Here is a 15,374-nt window from a genome sequence, read left to right on the forward strand (position 1 = left end):
GGGAAGGACTGGAGCAGACAGCGACAAGGAGGAAAGTGCCAGAGTGGTTCTTCAGATGGAAGAGATAGAGACCAAGTCGCCTCCGTCAGCTGTGCCTCGGCAGGGCCACCCTCACACCACCGCGGGGTCAGAGGGGGATAAACCCAGCACTCCTGCCCCTACGCCCTTTCCCCAGCAATCCAGCCCCGTCCCTGCAGAGCCAGCCCCGGGCGCTGAGCCTGAGGGCAGAGACCCGTCCCAGGGGACCAGCCCTGTAAGCGGTGAGGGCATACCCAAGGATGCCAACGCCTCGGCGGAGGTGGCACGCGAGGAGGCAAGCCCTGTGGTAGGCAAAGGAGCGCCCAAGGACATGAGCTCTGTAGCAGAGGTGGAAATACGCAGGAGCGCCGAGCCTGAGCCTGAAGAACAACCCCAAGACGTGGGCTTTGCTACATGGAAACCACACCAAGGTGCCAGTCCTGTTGCAGGAGGACCACCCCAAAACACAGACGCTGCAGCAGAGCCGATCCAGGTTGGAGACCTGGCCACAGGGGAGGTGGCCCAGGACATGGACCCTGTCACAGCGAGGGCAACCCGGAGCAAAGTCCCTGCCACAGAAGAGCTGCTCCAGGAGGAGAAGCCCATGATAAAAGAGCTCTTCCAGGACACAGGACCCACATCAGAGAAGGTGACCAGAGATGAAGTCTGTAGGATGGAAGAATTGTCCCATGACAAAAGCCCTTGCATGGAAGAGCTGCCTCCCAGAGCAGAAGAACCAGAACAACCGACTGAGGCCATAATAAGAGACCTGCCCCAAGAGGGTCCCGTGGCTGGAGGGCAGCTCCACACTGCAGATCCCAAAGCGCAAGAGCCACCCTGGGACTTGGAGTTTCATGCGGGACAAGATCTGCAGGGCAGGAGCCCTACAGGAGGAGAAACCGTCAGGGACAGTGAACTTGCTCCGGAGCAGCCGCCACAGGACAAGTCTCCTCCCAAAGAAGCTGCTGATGTCCCACACTCCCACTCCCCCGTAGCAGGATTGTGTCAAGGAAGCAAGACGTACCAGCTCTTCACCTTGATCTGTGAAGGCAGGGGAGAGCTGCAAGCGAGCAGTGGGACACATCAAATAGAGCCTGGGTCGTCGATGTGCGTGGCTGAGAGGACAGGAGCTGTGTCCCAGGAGCATGGAGATGTCACTGTGGCCCCAGGTAGCTGGCAGGACAGCGAGAGCTACAGGAAAACCTCAGTGGCCTCTAAGATTAAGATGTTCGAGCAAAGCGAAGCAGAGCGAAGGGCAGCCCAGGAGGGGCAAGAGCGTGTGCCTGAAGCTGAGACATCAGCAAAAGCAAAGGGGAAGACGGGTCTGGCGCAGGACGTGGTTTTGAACACCGGCCTCGCCTCACTGCCGGCGGTGCCGGTCACGCCAGTGGGACCTGCGTGCGGTGTGGGCTCCTTGGCCCTCGGGCAAGGGGCCGGTTCAGGAGACACCTCCCAGCCTCTCTCTCTGAAGGAAGATGTTTCTGTTGACCTGGAGCATGAAGGAGAAGACAGTGCTGACCTGGCCTCCCCCGACTCTGGCTGCGAACTCACACTGGCAGAAGCCGTGGTAACTCTTCCAATGAACTGTCCGGACGGAAAGTTCATGCGCATGTTGTGTGGCTCTTTATTATCATGTTCAGTGGCTCCTCACACATCCATTGACTGACAGCAGTCGCTTTGCATCCCCTGTCCTTTTATGTATGTGTGTGTGGTCAGGCTTATTTGCTGAATGCAGACCCGCTGGCCAGTTGGTTCATCAGCTTTTGTTGTGTGACTCCCCCCGACATTTTGGCTCCCTGGAGAATGCCGCTCGCTAAACCCGAGAGCGGGCGCCCGAGCTTCATGTCCAGGAGCAAGAAAGGGAGATGGGGGGTGGCTGAAGGAGCTGCGACTCTCACGGACACGCACACACACCTAGCAGCAGCGTGCCCACGCTTCCAGCTTCACCCTCGCATTTCTTACGTTGATATCCCTTCTTGCTTAGCTCGCCGGCCTCACCCACCCTCCCCTGTCTTCGGCAAGCTGGTGGCTGGATGATGAAATAGCTTCCTTCGCTCTTGTAAGCGCTAGATCAGCTCCTGTAGAGTTCATTTCCTTACAACTAACCATTTTCTCTAATCCAGAGCAAATCTCAGGAACCAAGTGGGGAAGAAAAGGATTTATCTGACCCGTCAGTAAAATCCAGCCTGAAAGAAGAGAATTTAAAGACTGCTGTTCCAGTGGTCTTCCAGGTCTCAGTGCTGTTTTACTAACTGCTTCTTACCGTAGTACGAAAGCTCACCTTAACCAGCTGAGGACTGTGTGCTTCCAGCTCCTCTCCCCATTGCAGAGCTGTTATGTATAGATTTATACATACACACACACACGAAAACACGTACGCAGGTGTGTTCCTCTTGAGTTTGTTTGGCACCCTGTTTCTCATACCTCTCAACCTCCCAGCAGTGCCAAGGGAAGGTTGTGCCAGCACAGCCTGGCCCATTGAGGGGATGGCTCTGGCTGCAAACGCTTGGACCAGAGTCCAGGAGGTGGGATTCCTCTGGCATCAGAGGGCTTAGAGCTGTTCCTAAGGGAGAGCTGCCTAGAGCGAGATGCAAAGTCCAGCATGGGTCTAGATTTCCCAAAGTCCAGCATGGGTCTAGATTTCCCATGGTTTCATGGCAAAGTGGAGAGGGGAAATGTACCCTCTGATGGCAGAGTTGAGAGGTATGTCCATGTCTGGAGAAGAGCTAACGGAGGGAGGTCATCCTTTGGCTCTGACCGTGCTGTCAATTACACTGACCAAACACTCAACCAGCTCATCCCTAAGGCTCACCCCGGCCACGTGAGGCCGCTGGAGGGGGAGCGTTGTGTCGGTGGGGCAGATTCTCCCCCCGGCGCAGGCAGCTGCCCCGGCGTGCCGGGCTGGTGGGCAGCCCCGGCGGGGCTGGTCCTCCTCCTCCCGGGGCGATGCTCCGCAGGGCCCACGCGGATGCTCAGTGGAATTGGCACACTCCTTTGCTTCTCCTTCACCGTGCGTGGCTGATGGGGCCCTTTCCTTTCAAACTCTTCTCTCTTTCTTTCCCTTCCTTTGTTTTGGTTTTTTTTTTTTTTTTTTGAGTGCCCAACCTTACTGACAAACGATAGCACTGGTGTCTGAGCTGTTTCTGAATGTGTCTTAACAGACCTGTTGTTTTGCACACATCTGCTTCCACCGGGTGCGCTGACGTGCCTCCAAGCTGGCCGAGCTTTTCTGTGTGACTGACCCTTTTTGGAGATGATTAATTACCAATAGACTTTTGGCAAAATCAGATCGAATAACCCTTCTCCCCCCACCCCACCCCTGCAAAGTCGCTGCTGTCAGAAAGGTTTCAGTCTCCATGCTTGAGTTGTGTTTGACTCTACTCTGTGATGTTTGCTGCAGCCTTCTTTCTCCTCCTCTTCCTCCTCCCCTCTCCCCCATCGGCACTGCCAGTGCTGCCGTGCCGTGCGGTGCTCACTGTCTCCGTCTCTCTCCGCCATTGTGTCTCATTCAGAGAGCAGGCTTGAGGGAGGGCGCCGAGGAGAAAGCTAAGCCGCCTCGGCACAGGGCTCCCGAGAGTGACACCGGCGACGAGGAGCAGGACCAGGAGAAGGACTCGGTCTTTCTGAAGGACAACCACCTGGCCATCGAGCGCAAATGCTCCAGCATCACAGTCAGTTCAACCTCCAGCCTGGAAGCAGAGGTGGACTTCACGGTGATCGGGGACTTCCACGGCACAGCCTTTGAGGACATCTCCCGGAGCTTGCCCGAGCTGGACAAGGACAAGAGTGAAACGGAAGATGAGGGCCTGGTTTCCTTCCAGCACACTGACAAAGTAGTTCCTGGACTGGAAGAGGATGTCAAAGGCGGGGAGAAGGTCTCCCTGCCCAGCCCAGATGTCTCCCAGCTAGAGGTACACAGGGACGCCATTCCACCAAGACTGTCTCAGTGCCGTCACACCTCCATGTGCCTTGTCCCGGGGCCCAGTATTGCCTCGCTGGTGTGCACTCCCACATTGGTTTGGAAGAGCATGCTAGCTTTCAAACATCCCCGGGTTCCTGTCTGGTGTAGCTGTTTCCCCCGATGCACGCTGTCGTCTTTGTTGCATGGCTCTGTCGTGTGTTTTGTGCCTCTGCTAACCAGGAGAAGTCATCGTCATCTCTTAATCCCCTGCGTTTGGCTGCCTACCCCGTCCCTCACAGCACTACCGCATGTCAGGAGCTGGGAAGGGCACGTGTCACTAACCAGCGGCTCTGTCCGTGTGTTTTGCATGAAGTCAGAGACGAGTTTGTGTAGTGAAGAGAAATATGCTGCCAACTAACCTCTCTGGTCGTGCCGGGGCTGGGAGGGATTTACAGAGTGGCTTGTAGGAGCTGCTCCAAAGCTCGTGGAGGGTCACTCCTATGCCAGGAGTGATTATAACGGGGCTAAGAAAAATGCATGCGGCATGTGTGTGGAAGTTGAGCGTACGCCACAGGGAGAGGACAGTAGAGCCAGCCCCGGCTCGGATGAAAAGTAGCCTTGCCTCTGCACCAGGCCAGGGCTATCTCCTGCCCGGTCAGCGCCGTGGCAGCCCTCCCTCCAGCCCGGGCAGGTAAGTCCCTGACGCTGCCTGGAGCTGCCAGGGTGAGTCCGTACCTGGAGCCAGGAAAAAGCTGCAGAATTGGAGCGGGCTTTCTCTGAGCCAGCCTGGAAACCCTTGCGTGGAGCATCTGACGCCATGGGCTCCAGCGTCACAGCGGGGCCGTGGGTGTGGGTGATGAGCTCCGCAGTGCCCCATGGCTTGGGAATGCTGAGCGCTGGCTAAGCGTCCCCTTGGCAGCTCCAGTTCCCTGTAGCGGGGGAGTGCTGGAAATCTGCCTCCATTCCCTGAGGTTCTGACACCCCGGGTGTAACCACAGCCACCGGGAGCTGGTGCAGATCATAAACCTGCTGCGGGGCACGAGCGAAATGGATTTGGTGGGTCTCACCCACCTTTTGAAGACCGGTTTGACCTAACCCATGGTGTCTATAAAATCCCTGAAAACCCCAGGGACAGAGCATCAGGTTTGGTATGGGTATGCCAGTCACACAGGGCACTTTGCGTGGTGGCCGTCTGCCCGGGGCAGCAGCCTGCCCTCTGCTCTTTGCCCGGGTAGGGCTCGGCGTGACACTTGCAGGACGTCGTACATGTGTGGCACTGGCAGGGACGCTCTGCTCGTGGGGGCTGGTGCGCAAGGAGCACTCAGGGTGTGATGCCAACAGCCCTGCCTGACTTGCTGTGTTTCTTCTGCAGCCGTCAGCCCTGAAAACAGATGCTGTGACCGTCGGCCTGCGGCCGGTCATGAAGAAGCCTGAAGCAGATGGCTCCGCTCCCCACCGGCTCGGGACCACGGATGCAGCCCAGGTGACGTGGTGGCTCCTGCTCCCCGATGGCTCTGCTGAGCCTCAGTCCAGCAAAACCTGTTCCCAGGCAGCAGCGCTGGGAGGGCAGGTGGCCGAGTGGGGCGGTCAGGGGCCTCTGCTCACCCTTGTCTTGCTGGAGACCCCAAAACACCAAACCGAAGCCCAGCCAGAGATATTCTGTGTGCATCCCTGGCCCCCTCTGCCGTGCTGCTGGGCAGCGCTGGCGCATGGGACATCTGCAGAGGGTGACGGCCACCCTACATGCTGCACCGTGCATGTCCGTGGCCTCGTGGTCCTCCCCAGCTTCCTCTGGCAGCAAGGATGGTGTCCCTGCAAGTGTCACCCCCTCCCTGGCAGCCCCAGGCTCACCAGGTTTCCTTTGTCGGCAGGTGGAAGGAGGCACCGCGGGCAGCAGGGACACCCCGGGCAGCAGGGACGCCGCAGCTGCTGCTCACACTGGCACCGCAGAGACAGCACCGGCGACCTCAGTAAGCGGGGGTGGCCCCTCGAGAGGTGGGGGGCCGCGGTCCCTCCGCTCCGGGGAGGGCGACCGGAGCCAGCTGTGCCGTGGGGGGACCCTGCCCCACCAGGGATGTCTGCGGAGGGCGACCTGCCGCGTTTGCCCCCCGTGTTGCATCCAAGCCAACGTGCCCATCTGCTCTCCTTTCAGGAACACAGCACCAAGGCTGGGAAAGGGGCCGTTCCCACGACAGACCTTCGCTCCCTCTCACCGGTGAGGGGGGGAACATGGCACCGCCAGCCAGGACACGTGGTGGGGAAGGGGGGAGGCAGCCCTGCGGGGCTGGGGTTGGTCCCACAGGGCCCCCTCCCGTGTTCCCAGCACTGTTGGCCCCGTGTGTTGGTACTGGGAAGAGCAGGAGGATGCTCGGAAGGTTGGGCAGCAAGGTGGCAGGGGACCCCCCGCCCGTGGCCTTTCTCCTGTGCCAGATGCACCTTGCGCATCTGCTGGAGGAGGGTAATTCCTAAAAAATAGCCCAGTGCCTGGTGAAGTCTCACAGCAGGCTGAGATATCTTTAGCCCCGGGTGTCCTGCCTGGCCACCAAGGCCACACTCAAAGTCTCCTGACTCCCCACGGAGGTGACGGCCATCAACAGCCCTGCCCGGCAGCCGGCTTTCCTGTGTAAAGCGTTTTCCTACTCGAGTGCCTCATTTCGATGGAGCCAAGCCCGGCCAAACGCCTCGTGCTGCCCCAGGCTCGTCGCTTTGTGCAGCAGGGACAAGGCGCCCGGCGCTGCGTGGCTGGAGCAACCAGGGCAGCCCTCCCAGCCCTCGCCACGCAAAGCGGGACGCACAAAGCTAGAGGTAGCCTGAGAGCTCTGCGCTTAGGGTGGCCCCGAGGATGGATGGGGAAGAGCGGAACACAGCCGTGAAATCATCTCCCCGCTGCAGAGGGCCTTTCCTGCAGCTCTGGGCTTGGGGTAGCTGTGGAAACCTCTCCCTGGCCCCCCCCAAAAAACCTAGGTGCAGTTGGAAGCACGGTGCAGCGTCTTTTCTTCCCTTGCCGCGCTCTCCCCTCCCGTGCGTGGCTGAGCGGGTGCATCCCGCTGGGAAGGTCCCAGCTCTTCGGGAGCCAGCACTGAGCAGCCCCGCTGACGCCGCTGCTCTCTGTCCCGCAGATCACCAGCGGCTCCGCTGGGAAGGAAGCGCTCACCAGCATATTCAGTGCCACTGCGGAAACCCTCTCCACTTCCACCACTACCCACGTTACCAAGGTAAGAGCAGCTCCAAAAGGGGCAGCTGGGGGGATTCTGGATGCAAACCACTGGAATTTGAGGATGGGTGGATTTATGCTCTGGTTGGTACCGCAGAAAATGCCGCTCTGCTGCTTACAAGCCAAAAAAGCGTATGCTGTCCCGTGGGGGATGGCAAGCTGGCACAGTGGCCTGGCTCTGAGCGCCCCGTGCCCGGCTCAGCCCTGCAGCGCTGCCCGTCCCAGCCTGCCAGGCCTGAGCGCGGGGGACGGCAGGCAGGGACAGCCGGGCATCGTCACCTGCGTGCCACCCCCAGGGACTGGGAACGCGTGCTGCGCCCGCCTCTGCTCGGTGCTGGACTGGGAGGCGGCGGGGTGAGAAGGAAGAGCAGAGTGCAGTGTCGCTGACTTCCTGAAGCCAGCTGCAGGGGCGGAATGGACTCGGAATTAGGGTGCCAGCAGCGTGCGTGCGAGCCCCTGCCCGTGCGACTGGGGGGAGCGTTCCCAAAGGCTCCTAGAGCCGGGCCCCAGGCCCCCCTGGCCCGAGAAGCCCGCAGCGGCCGTGCTGGAGCTTCTGGCCTTGCGTCAGCTATGGGAGCTGCCTGGGGTGTCTTGGGTTTATTAGGGCTGGAGCGGCGCAGGCAAGGGGGAGCGATGTTAGGAAACGAAGGAGACGAGGCTGCATTCAGAGGACCTCACCCATGGCCATTTCATTCCCAAATTAAGTGCACGTAAATGAAAGCAGAAGCTCGGTGAGGGACCTGAGCAGGAAGGAGGGGTGCTTGGTACTTGCCACCCAGCCCTTTTCCTTTCCTCCCCACCCGTGGCCAGCCGTGTCTTGCCGGTTCTAAGCATGCACCAAGTCGAGGGGAGCGGGAGATATGCTAAATTACAGGGGGAGCTCCTAGGGTGGTGCTGGTGTTGTCCCTCATCCTGTGGGCAGAGCTACGACTGCCGGGAGCTGGCTTGTCGGACGGCTGTGGGTGAGTGCTTCCCTTCTCGTTGTGCAGACTGTGAAAGGAGGGTTTTCAGAGACCCGAATAGAGAAGCGCATCATTATCACAGGAGACGAAGATGTGGACCAGGACCAGGTAGGAGCAGGACGCCCTGGCTTTGCCTGGCTCTGGCTGTCCCGGCGGCAGCGCCGCATGCTTCTGGTTCTGGCTCGTACCTGTTTACTCCTTCTTTCCAAAAAACAACCCCTTGACCGGCTCTGTCTGGCGGTGCAGGTCCCCACGGGGTGCAGTGGCACCCACATGAAGCCCAGCTCCCATCAGCGCCCACTGCAGCAATGAAGCGGCGGTAAAGGTTACGTCCCAGCACAGAGCCCAGTGATGGGATCCCCTTTTTATTGGCTTAAAACACGTTTCCAGTTGCCCTTTCTCTGTTGAAATACTCCAGCGACCCAGGTTCTTCCTCTCTTCCCTGCACAGTTTCACTACGGTCTGACTCGCTCCAAGCGATGGTGTTTTCCATCTGCCTCTGTGACAGAGGAACAAAAAGTGACAAACGTTTACGGTGAAATAACAGAGACTGACACAAATCTCCAGGGCTGCAGGGTCATTTTCCTGTGGCCTAACTCTTTGGGATTTGTTGCTTAAAAAGAAAAAATTAAAGAGCTAAAGTATTTAACAGGCTCTAAAATAATTTTTAGATTTTTTTAAATTGTAATAATAAATTCAATTAGCTTATTCTTGTAGATTTTTCTAGGGTCTTGCTGCATAGGAAACTGCTGCTGTTCCTTTGTTTGGGTTTCAGTAGGGAGCCTGGGACATGGCGCATCTCCACAGAAAAAAGCAGCAAGAGAAAGGCAGGGAATGAGGCATCCCAAGGGCGTACGCATCCCTGAGGAGTGGCGGGCTCCAGCCTCTTCTGCTAGGCTGCTGGGGGTTCGGCTTTGAACCTCTGCATCCCTGTCCTCTTGGAATCCCGCTCAGCTCCAGCTGCTTTCTGTCCGCTGGTGCTGTCTGTCTGAGAGAAGTGTGCCAGGTTTCAGGGCAGAGCCGATCAGTGCTTTCATCCTTCTGGTTTCCAGGCTCTGGCTTTAGCAATCAAAGAGGCAAAACTACAGCATCCCGACATGCTGGTAACCAAAGCTGTGGTATACAGAGAAACAGAACCTTCTCCGGAGGAAAGGGACAAGAAACCTCAGGTAGGTGGAGAGGTTCCCAGGTATGATTTCTGCCTGCTGCGGGAGGGGTGGACGTCACTGGGCTGCGGGTGCTGGTGGGTGCTGCTGCTCCTTGGCACTGAGAGCGGCGGCTCTCGGCCAGCGGTTCCGGTGTGATGGTGCCTCCGGGCACGGCCACCTGGTTGCGGTTAGAAAGCCGGTGCCACACCACCAAAAGCAATTCTGGAGATGTCACCTTGCTGTCCTGCTCAGCAGAGGGGTCAGAGTCGTTTGCACGAAAAGAAGAAAGGATCTGCTCGTCCCCCTGGGGCGGGGAGGGAAAGAGGCGATACCAGTTTTGTGGATGGGCTGAGAAACTTGGCTGCAGTCCAGGAGTATCAGGCTGACGTTCGCAAAAAAAAAAGAGCTTTCTTTAGTCCCATTCAGATCCCCCGGCTGTCTTTTTATGCACATGCAGGTGCAGGCAGCAGCACAGGAGGGTTGCACCTCCCCGCAGATGCCCCAAAGCGGTCACAGCCCCATTTTTCTTCAGGGCAAAGCTGGCCTGGGGAGTCCTGCCCCACTCGAAACCCCTCCTCTGGCCCCGCTGCTCCCCGTCAGCCGGGTTGCTGCAGCTCTTGGGTGGTGGCACAGCCCGACAGACCTCTGCGCCGGAGCAGCGGAGGGGCAGCGGAGCGTGGGGGAAAGGAGAGGGGGAGCTTTTGGAGGCAGCTTCACTGCGGAAAAATGTATGAGGAGCTCTGCCGCCAGCCAGGCTGCAGGGGCGTTTCCAGAGGCCTCTTTGGAAAAGTGACTTCGTGTTTCTTTGTCATATGAAGATTTTGATTGGCAGCTTTTAAGCTTGGAAAAGCGGCCAGCTCCGACGCAGCTTGGAAAGTCAGAAGAGGCTCTTGCACCTGCCTAATCTTGGCTCCTATTGCACGGTACAAACATGCAAGCCCAGGCACTTCTGCATCACTTAGGGAGCCACCCAATTTTAATCGAATGGCTTAAAGTAAGGGTGCAGTGACTCACCGTTAGCTCCCCCTAGACCAACACCAGCCCAGTGAATTAAGAGTTCCTGCTAATTACCAGAGATCCTGGTAATTAAGTGCAAACCGTTGCCCCAAGTGTTTGCAACTTCACTGTCCGGTGCCCTCTTACAAAGAGGAGCCCTTTTATAGTCGAAGAAATCGGCACCCCGTGACCGGTCATTTCCATCTGCCTTGTACAGGAATCTTGACCAACATGTCCGTGGAAGTCGGCATCTGTATCCAAACCTGGAGAACAGCGGAGAAGGAGCATTCATGCTGGATTTGTCAGCAAGACATAGACATCCTGGCTGCAATGTTCATGGCGAGAGACAAAAATTTTTAAAAAAGGAATAGCAAATATGTTATATATATATATACATACATACATATATATATATATATATATAAAAACAGGAAACAAAATGCATCCTTGCACTGCTGCTATATGCTGGAAGTGAATAGCAAACACCACCACCACCAAACAAAGCCAACCCTCTTTGCAGATAAATTGAAGAATTTACTGGATTGGTGGTAAAATAGGATTTAAAAAATCATAATAATAACAATAATATTGTTAACGATACAATAAGCCACCATCTTGCATGTTACATTAAAGGATACACAATCATGAGTTCATTTGTGGTACACTGAATGGAAAAGAAAACTGCTTTGCAACAAAGCAAGAAATAAGCAAACTTAAATAAAAAACCACAAGCAGGAGCAAAACCATTCCCCACCTCTGGAAAGAAGAGAGAAAAACATTGACTTTATGACCTTAGAGTTATTTTTCCGATTTGCAAGTGTGGTTTCACCCTTCTCCTCATTCCATGCCGGTTCTTTTGCATCTTTTGGGGTTCTGTTAACTCTTCCCCTTCCGTTCCTTACCTTCTTCTCTGTGCACTTGTCCAACCTCTTGTTCTCTGAAGGTATTTAAGAATGGATTTCATTTCAAACAAAACAAATGATATGTATATGGTTTCTCATTTATAAAAAAGCAGCCTGTAGGGGTTTCATATGGATGTGCATTTAAGTTATGTATATTATTATATATAACGAGGGGGGAGGGAGGGAACAATACTGAAATAATTCAACAGTGCTGGTAAATATGACGACAACATTTTTAAATTATTATCTCTTTGATCGACTGTGGTTGGTGTATTTTGAGACTCTTGGATCACGCGCGGGACTCTCAGTCCTGCAAGAAGAGAATGGGGAGGGTTTCAGCGGCTGCTGTTTTCGGGGGGAAGGGGAGAGGGCAAGAGACGGGAGATGTGCCGCCGGCTGATGTGCGGCGTTCGGCGGTTGGATTTGGAGGGTCAGTGGTGACTCGGAGGGGCAGGGAAGGAGGTGGAGGCTGCGGCAGCTGTAGGCAGGATCATCTCCCCGGCCCCCACCCAGGGAGTCAGCTGGGAGCAAGGTGGCAGCCGCAGGACTGCCTTCACCGCTCCTCTCCAGCCCGCTGAGCCGTGCCGGTGGTTGGGGTGGTTTTGCTTTGTTTCCGGATCCCAGTGATGAAGTTACTCGAGCTTTCTAGTAGGGTCGAAGGCAGAGGGGTTGTTTCTGCCCCGCCTTGCCCAGCCTGCCTGGGGACGGGCAGCGGAGGGACCGTGCCGTCTCCGTCGCCGCAGAGCATCCCCAGCAGCCCAGGCTGGCCGAGGGCACCGAGGCGCAGGAGATGTCGGCGTCGAGGAGGTGTCGGTGGAGCTGCCTTCCCCCGGCTCATCCCAGCTCGGCCTTTTAGCCACAGGCTTCCTCTACGGCTGCCTTTGAAAGGGGATCGTGGGCCAAGCGCAGGGCCTCGTACACTGTGAACCGGGCAGTTAGGGTAGACTCGGAACCAAAATCGGAAAGGAAATAAATGGGTTTCCTTCTTGGAATTGTCTCTAGCTCCTGCGGAAACAGGAGGGCCCACGATTCTGCACCATTTTGCCTTTAGTCTCCCACCCCTCGCGCAGACTGTGCCCAGAGATAGGCGCGTTTCGCCAGGTCCTGCAGCGGCTGGGAGGATGACGGCGAGCAGGAGAGCCCGCGCCACGGGCAGGCTCCGCTCAGCGCCTTCGCTGTCCTGGGGGAGAGCCTGCTCGCTGGCAGCCGCGGCTCCCGGTTGCTTGCCAGCACGTCCCGGCGAAGCCTGTTCTCCTTCTGCCGGAGAGCTTTCTCCTGCACGCAAGAGGCGCGAGCACAGGCTGCTTGGGAAGCGGGCAGCGCTGCTGGCCGGCGCCGGCGCTGCCAGGTCGTGAGGGTCTCCCCAGCTGCCATCCACTCGCCTTCAGCTTTAGAGAGCAGACCCCCCCCCCAACCAAAAAAAGCGTTAAGGCAGTTGCAAAGAGGCTGCTTTGCTTGCTTTTCCTTTTCCGATGCGCCCCAACCAGCTGTAATCAGCAGTGGCGCTTGCAGAAGGAGAGGGGGGTGGCGGAGGAGCCCGTCTCGCTTTGGCACCCTTACAACCCGCCAGAGGCTACTGCGAAACTCGGTACTTGCTCTGGACATTGCGCGCAGCTGTGAAAGCGAAGGTTCCTGTCGAAATTAGCGGCCTTACAGAGTTAGACTTGACGTGCGCTTGGACTGAGGTGCGTTACGTTTGGAGTGAGCAGATCCAGTCCGTGGCTTCCGCAGAGTGCTTAATGGGTGACAGTGTTTAAAAACCTTAAAAAAAAAAAAAAAAAAAAGAAAAAAAAAAAAGAAAAAAAGGAAAGAAAAAAGCTCACTGCTTGTTCGCCTGGCGAGGGGTGGGTTTCTGCTGCTCAGCAACAGCTGAGGCCCCCGCGGGCGCAGCTCCCATCGCCTGCCCATCGCCCGGCTCCGTTTCAGATAGCTGACCACGGCTTGTTTCCTTCCAGGGGCCTTTCTGTCGAAAGGGGCGGGAGACACGAGTGCCTGTTTTTACCTGATCCCACAAATTCATTCCAAACCTGGCCTGCGATTGCATGAGTAATAATAACAGTAACAATAACAATAATATTTATTTTTTTCTTTGAGAAGCACCTTACCAACCAACTGCAACGCTCTGTTGTTCCTTCACTAACTCTCCTTTTCTCTTCCCTTGTTCTCCCTCTCCCCCCTTCGGTCATACTCATTTTCAGTGCTCGGTGGTGTATGCGTGTGTGCTCACTGTTCTTGTATTCAATAAAAGTGAAATAAATGTGTTTGATGCTAAACCAGCTCGGGGCCTCACTGGACTCTTTCCTACCAAGGGGATGGAGAAGCGAAGGGGGTGTCGTGGCTCAGCCCCAGGCAGCAGCTCAGCACCACGCAGCCATCGCTGCCCCTGCCCCGATGGGATGGGGGAGAGAATCGGAGGAGTGAGGGTGAGAAACACTCCTGGGGTGAGATAAGAACAGTTTAATAATTGAAAGAAAGTAAAATAGTAATGATAATAATAACAATATAATAATGATAATAGTAATAATAATATACAAAGCAAGCGATGCACAATGCAATTGCTCACCACCCGCCGACCGATGCCCAGCCAGTTCCCGAGCAGCGATCGCTGCTCCCCGGCCAACCCCCCCCAGTTTCTATACTGGGCATGACGCCGTATGGTATGGAATGGCCCTTGGGGCAGTTTGCATCAACTCTTCTGGCTGTGCCCCCTCCCAGCTTCTTGTGCCCCTGGCAGAGCATGGGAAGCTGAAAAGCCCTTGACTGGCATAAGCAGCACTGAGCGACAACTAAACCATCAGCGTGTTATCAGCATTCTTCTCCTACTAAATCCAAAACAGAGCACTGTGCCTGCTGCTAGGAAGAAAATTAACTCTATCCCCAGCCGAAACCGGGACAGGGGGGAACCTCGCAACCGGGGTCTGCACGTGGAAACACCGGGCTCTGCGCTGCCTACAGCGAAAGTGCCGCCAGGCTGGGCGTCGCGGCCGTGGAGCCGGGAGCGGCTTCGTGTGGCAGCTGCCGAGGCTCAGGTGCGCGCGTGGGGCGGCGGAGGCGGCTGTGAGGGTGCTCAGAGCGCGGCGCGAGGAGGCGGCGGCTGCCGTCCCCGAGGAGCCTGGCTCTGCCGCGGTGCCGGGAGGGCGTCTGTCCTGCCGCAGGGCCTCCTACGTCTGCCTCGCTGCGAAGGTCCCTGCGTGTCCAGGCCACCGCGCGGGTCTCCGTGTGTCCGTCCCTCTGTGGGGCTCTCGGTCTGTCTGTCCTGCTGCAGGGCTCTTGTCCATCTGTCCTGCTGCCTGGCTCTTGTCCATCTGTCCTGCTGCAGGGCTCTTGTCCCTCGGTCCTGCTGTGGAGCTCTTGTCCATCTGTCCCACTGCAGGGCTCTTGTCCCTCTGTCCCGCTGCAGGGCTCTTGTCCGTCTGTCCTGCTGCAGGGTTCTTGTCCCTCTGTCCCTCTGTGGAGCTCTTGTCCATCTGTCCCGCTGCAGGGCTCTTGTCCCTCTGTCCCGCTGCGGAGCTCTTGTCTGTCTGTCCCGCTGCAGGGCTCTTGTCCGTCTGTCCTGCTGCAGGGCTCTTGTCCCTCTGTCCTGCTGCAGAGCTCTTGTCCGTCTGTCCTGCTGCAGGGCTCTTGTCCCTCTGTCCTGCTGTGGAGCTCTTGTCCATCTGTCCTACTGGATAGCTCTTGTCCCTCTGTCCTGCTGTGGAGCTCTTGTCCCTCTGTCCTGCTGTGGAGCTCTTGTCCCTCTGTCCCACTGCAGAGCTCTTGTCCGTCTGTCCCGCTGCGGGGCTCTCAGTCTGGCTCGGAGGACTGGGGGCCCGGGGGAATGGCTGCCAGCTGGAGGGGGAGGGGGGGTATGAGCCCTTATTTTGGGGACGTTGGGTTGGAGCGGAGCGGCTGCCAGCCATGGAGGGCCAAGGGGAGCCACTGCTGGGCTTGGGGGGCTGGGGAGCCGGGGGACCCCTGCCCGCTGGGGGCTGTGGGCATGGCCGCCTGTGTGGTGCTGCATCCCCCCCTCCTAAACTCTTATTAAAGTTTGCTAAAATTGGAGGCCCATCGCTGAAGACTGACAGTGGAGCCTGGGCCGAAACCCTTCACTCCTGGAGGCTCAACCCTCGCCCGCTGAGAAATGCTGAGGCGTTCAGCGTATTTCGCTGAACTCGAGGGGAATTTTTAACAGGTATTCCTTATACATCTGTGTGTAATTGTGTGTAAATCAATTTAAGTAGTCTGTAGATGCAT

The 15,374-nt window shown here is 57.1% G+C and overlaps 1 protein-coding gene across 1 annotated transcript in view; it reads left to right on the forward strand.

Annotated features, from left to right (window-relative positions):
• EPB41L1 (erythrocyte membrane protein band 4.1 like 1) overlaps positions 1-12,266 on the forward strand; it is a 30,450-nt gene extending 18,184 nt beyond the window's left edge. Inside the window, exons 14-21 of the mRNA XM_075721377.1 lie at positions 3,531-3,929; positions 5,292-5,402; positions 5,791-5,889; positions 6,072-6,134; positions 7,039-7,134; positions 8,123-8,203; positions 9,148-9,264; positions 12,144-12,266. Of these exons, the coding sequence (XP_075577492.1) occupies positions 3,531-3,929; positions 5,292-5,402; positions 5,791-5,889; positions 6,072-6,134; positions 7,039-7,134; positions 8,123-8,203; positions 9,148-9,264; positions 12,144-12,266 (1,089 nt within the window). The remainder of the gene's footprint in view (positions 1-3,530; positions 3,930-5,291; positions 5,403-5,790; positions 5,890-6,071; positions 6,135-7,038; positions 7,135-8,122; positions 8,204-9,147; positions 9,265-12,143) is intronic.
• The last annotated feature ends 3,108 nt before the right edge of the window (positions 12,267-15,374 follow it).

The sequence above is a fragment of the Pelecanus crispus genome, chromosome 14 (genome assembly GCF_030463565.1).
Source record: "Pelecanus crispus isolate bPelCri1 chromosome 14, bPelCri1.pri, whole genome shotgun sequence".
NCBI classification, from domain to species: Eukaryota; Metazoa; Chordata; class Aves; order Pelecaniformes; family Pelecanidae; genus Pelecanus; species Pelecanus crispus.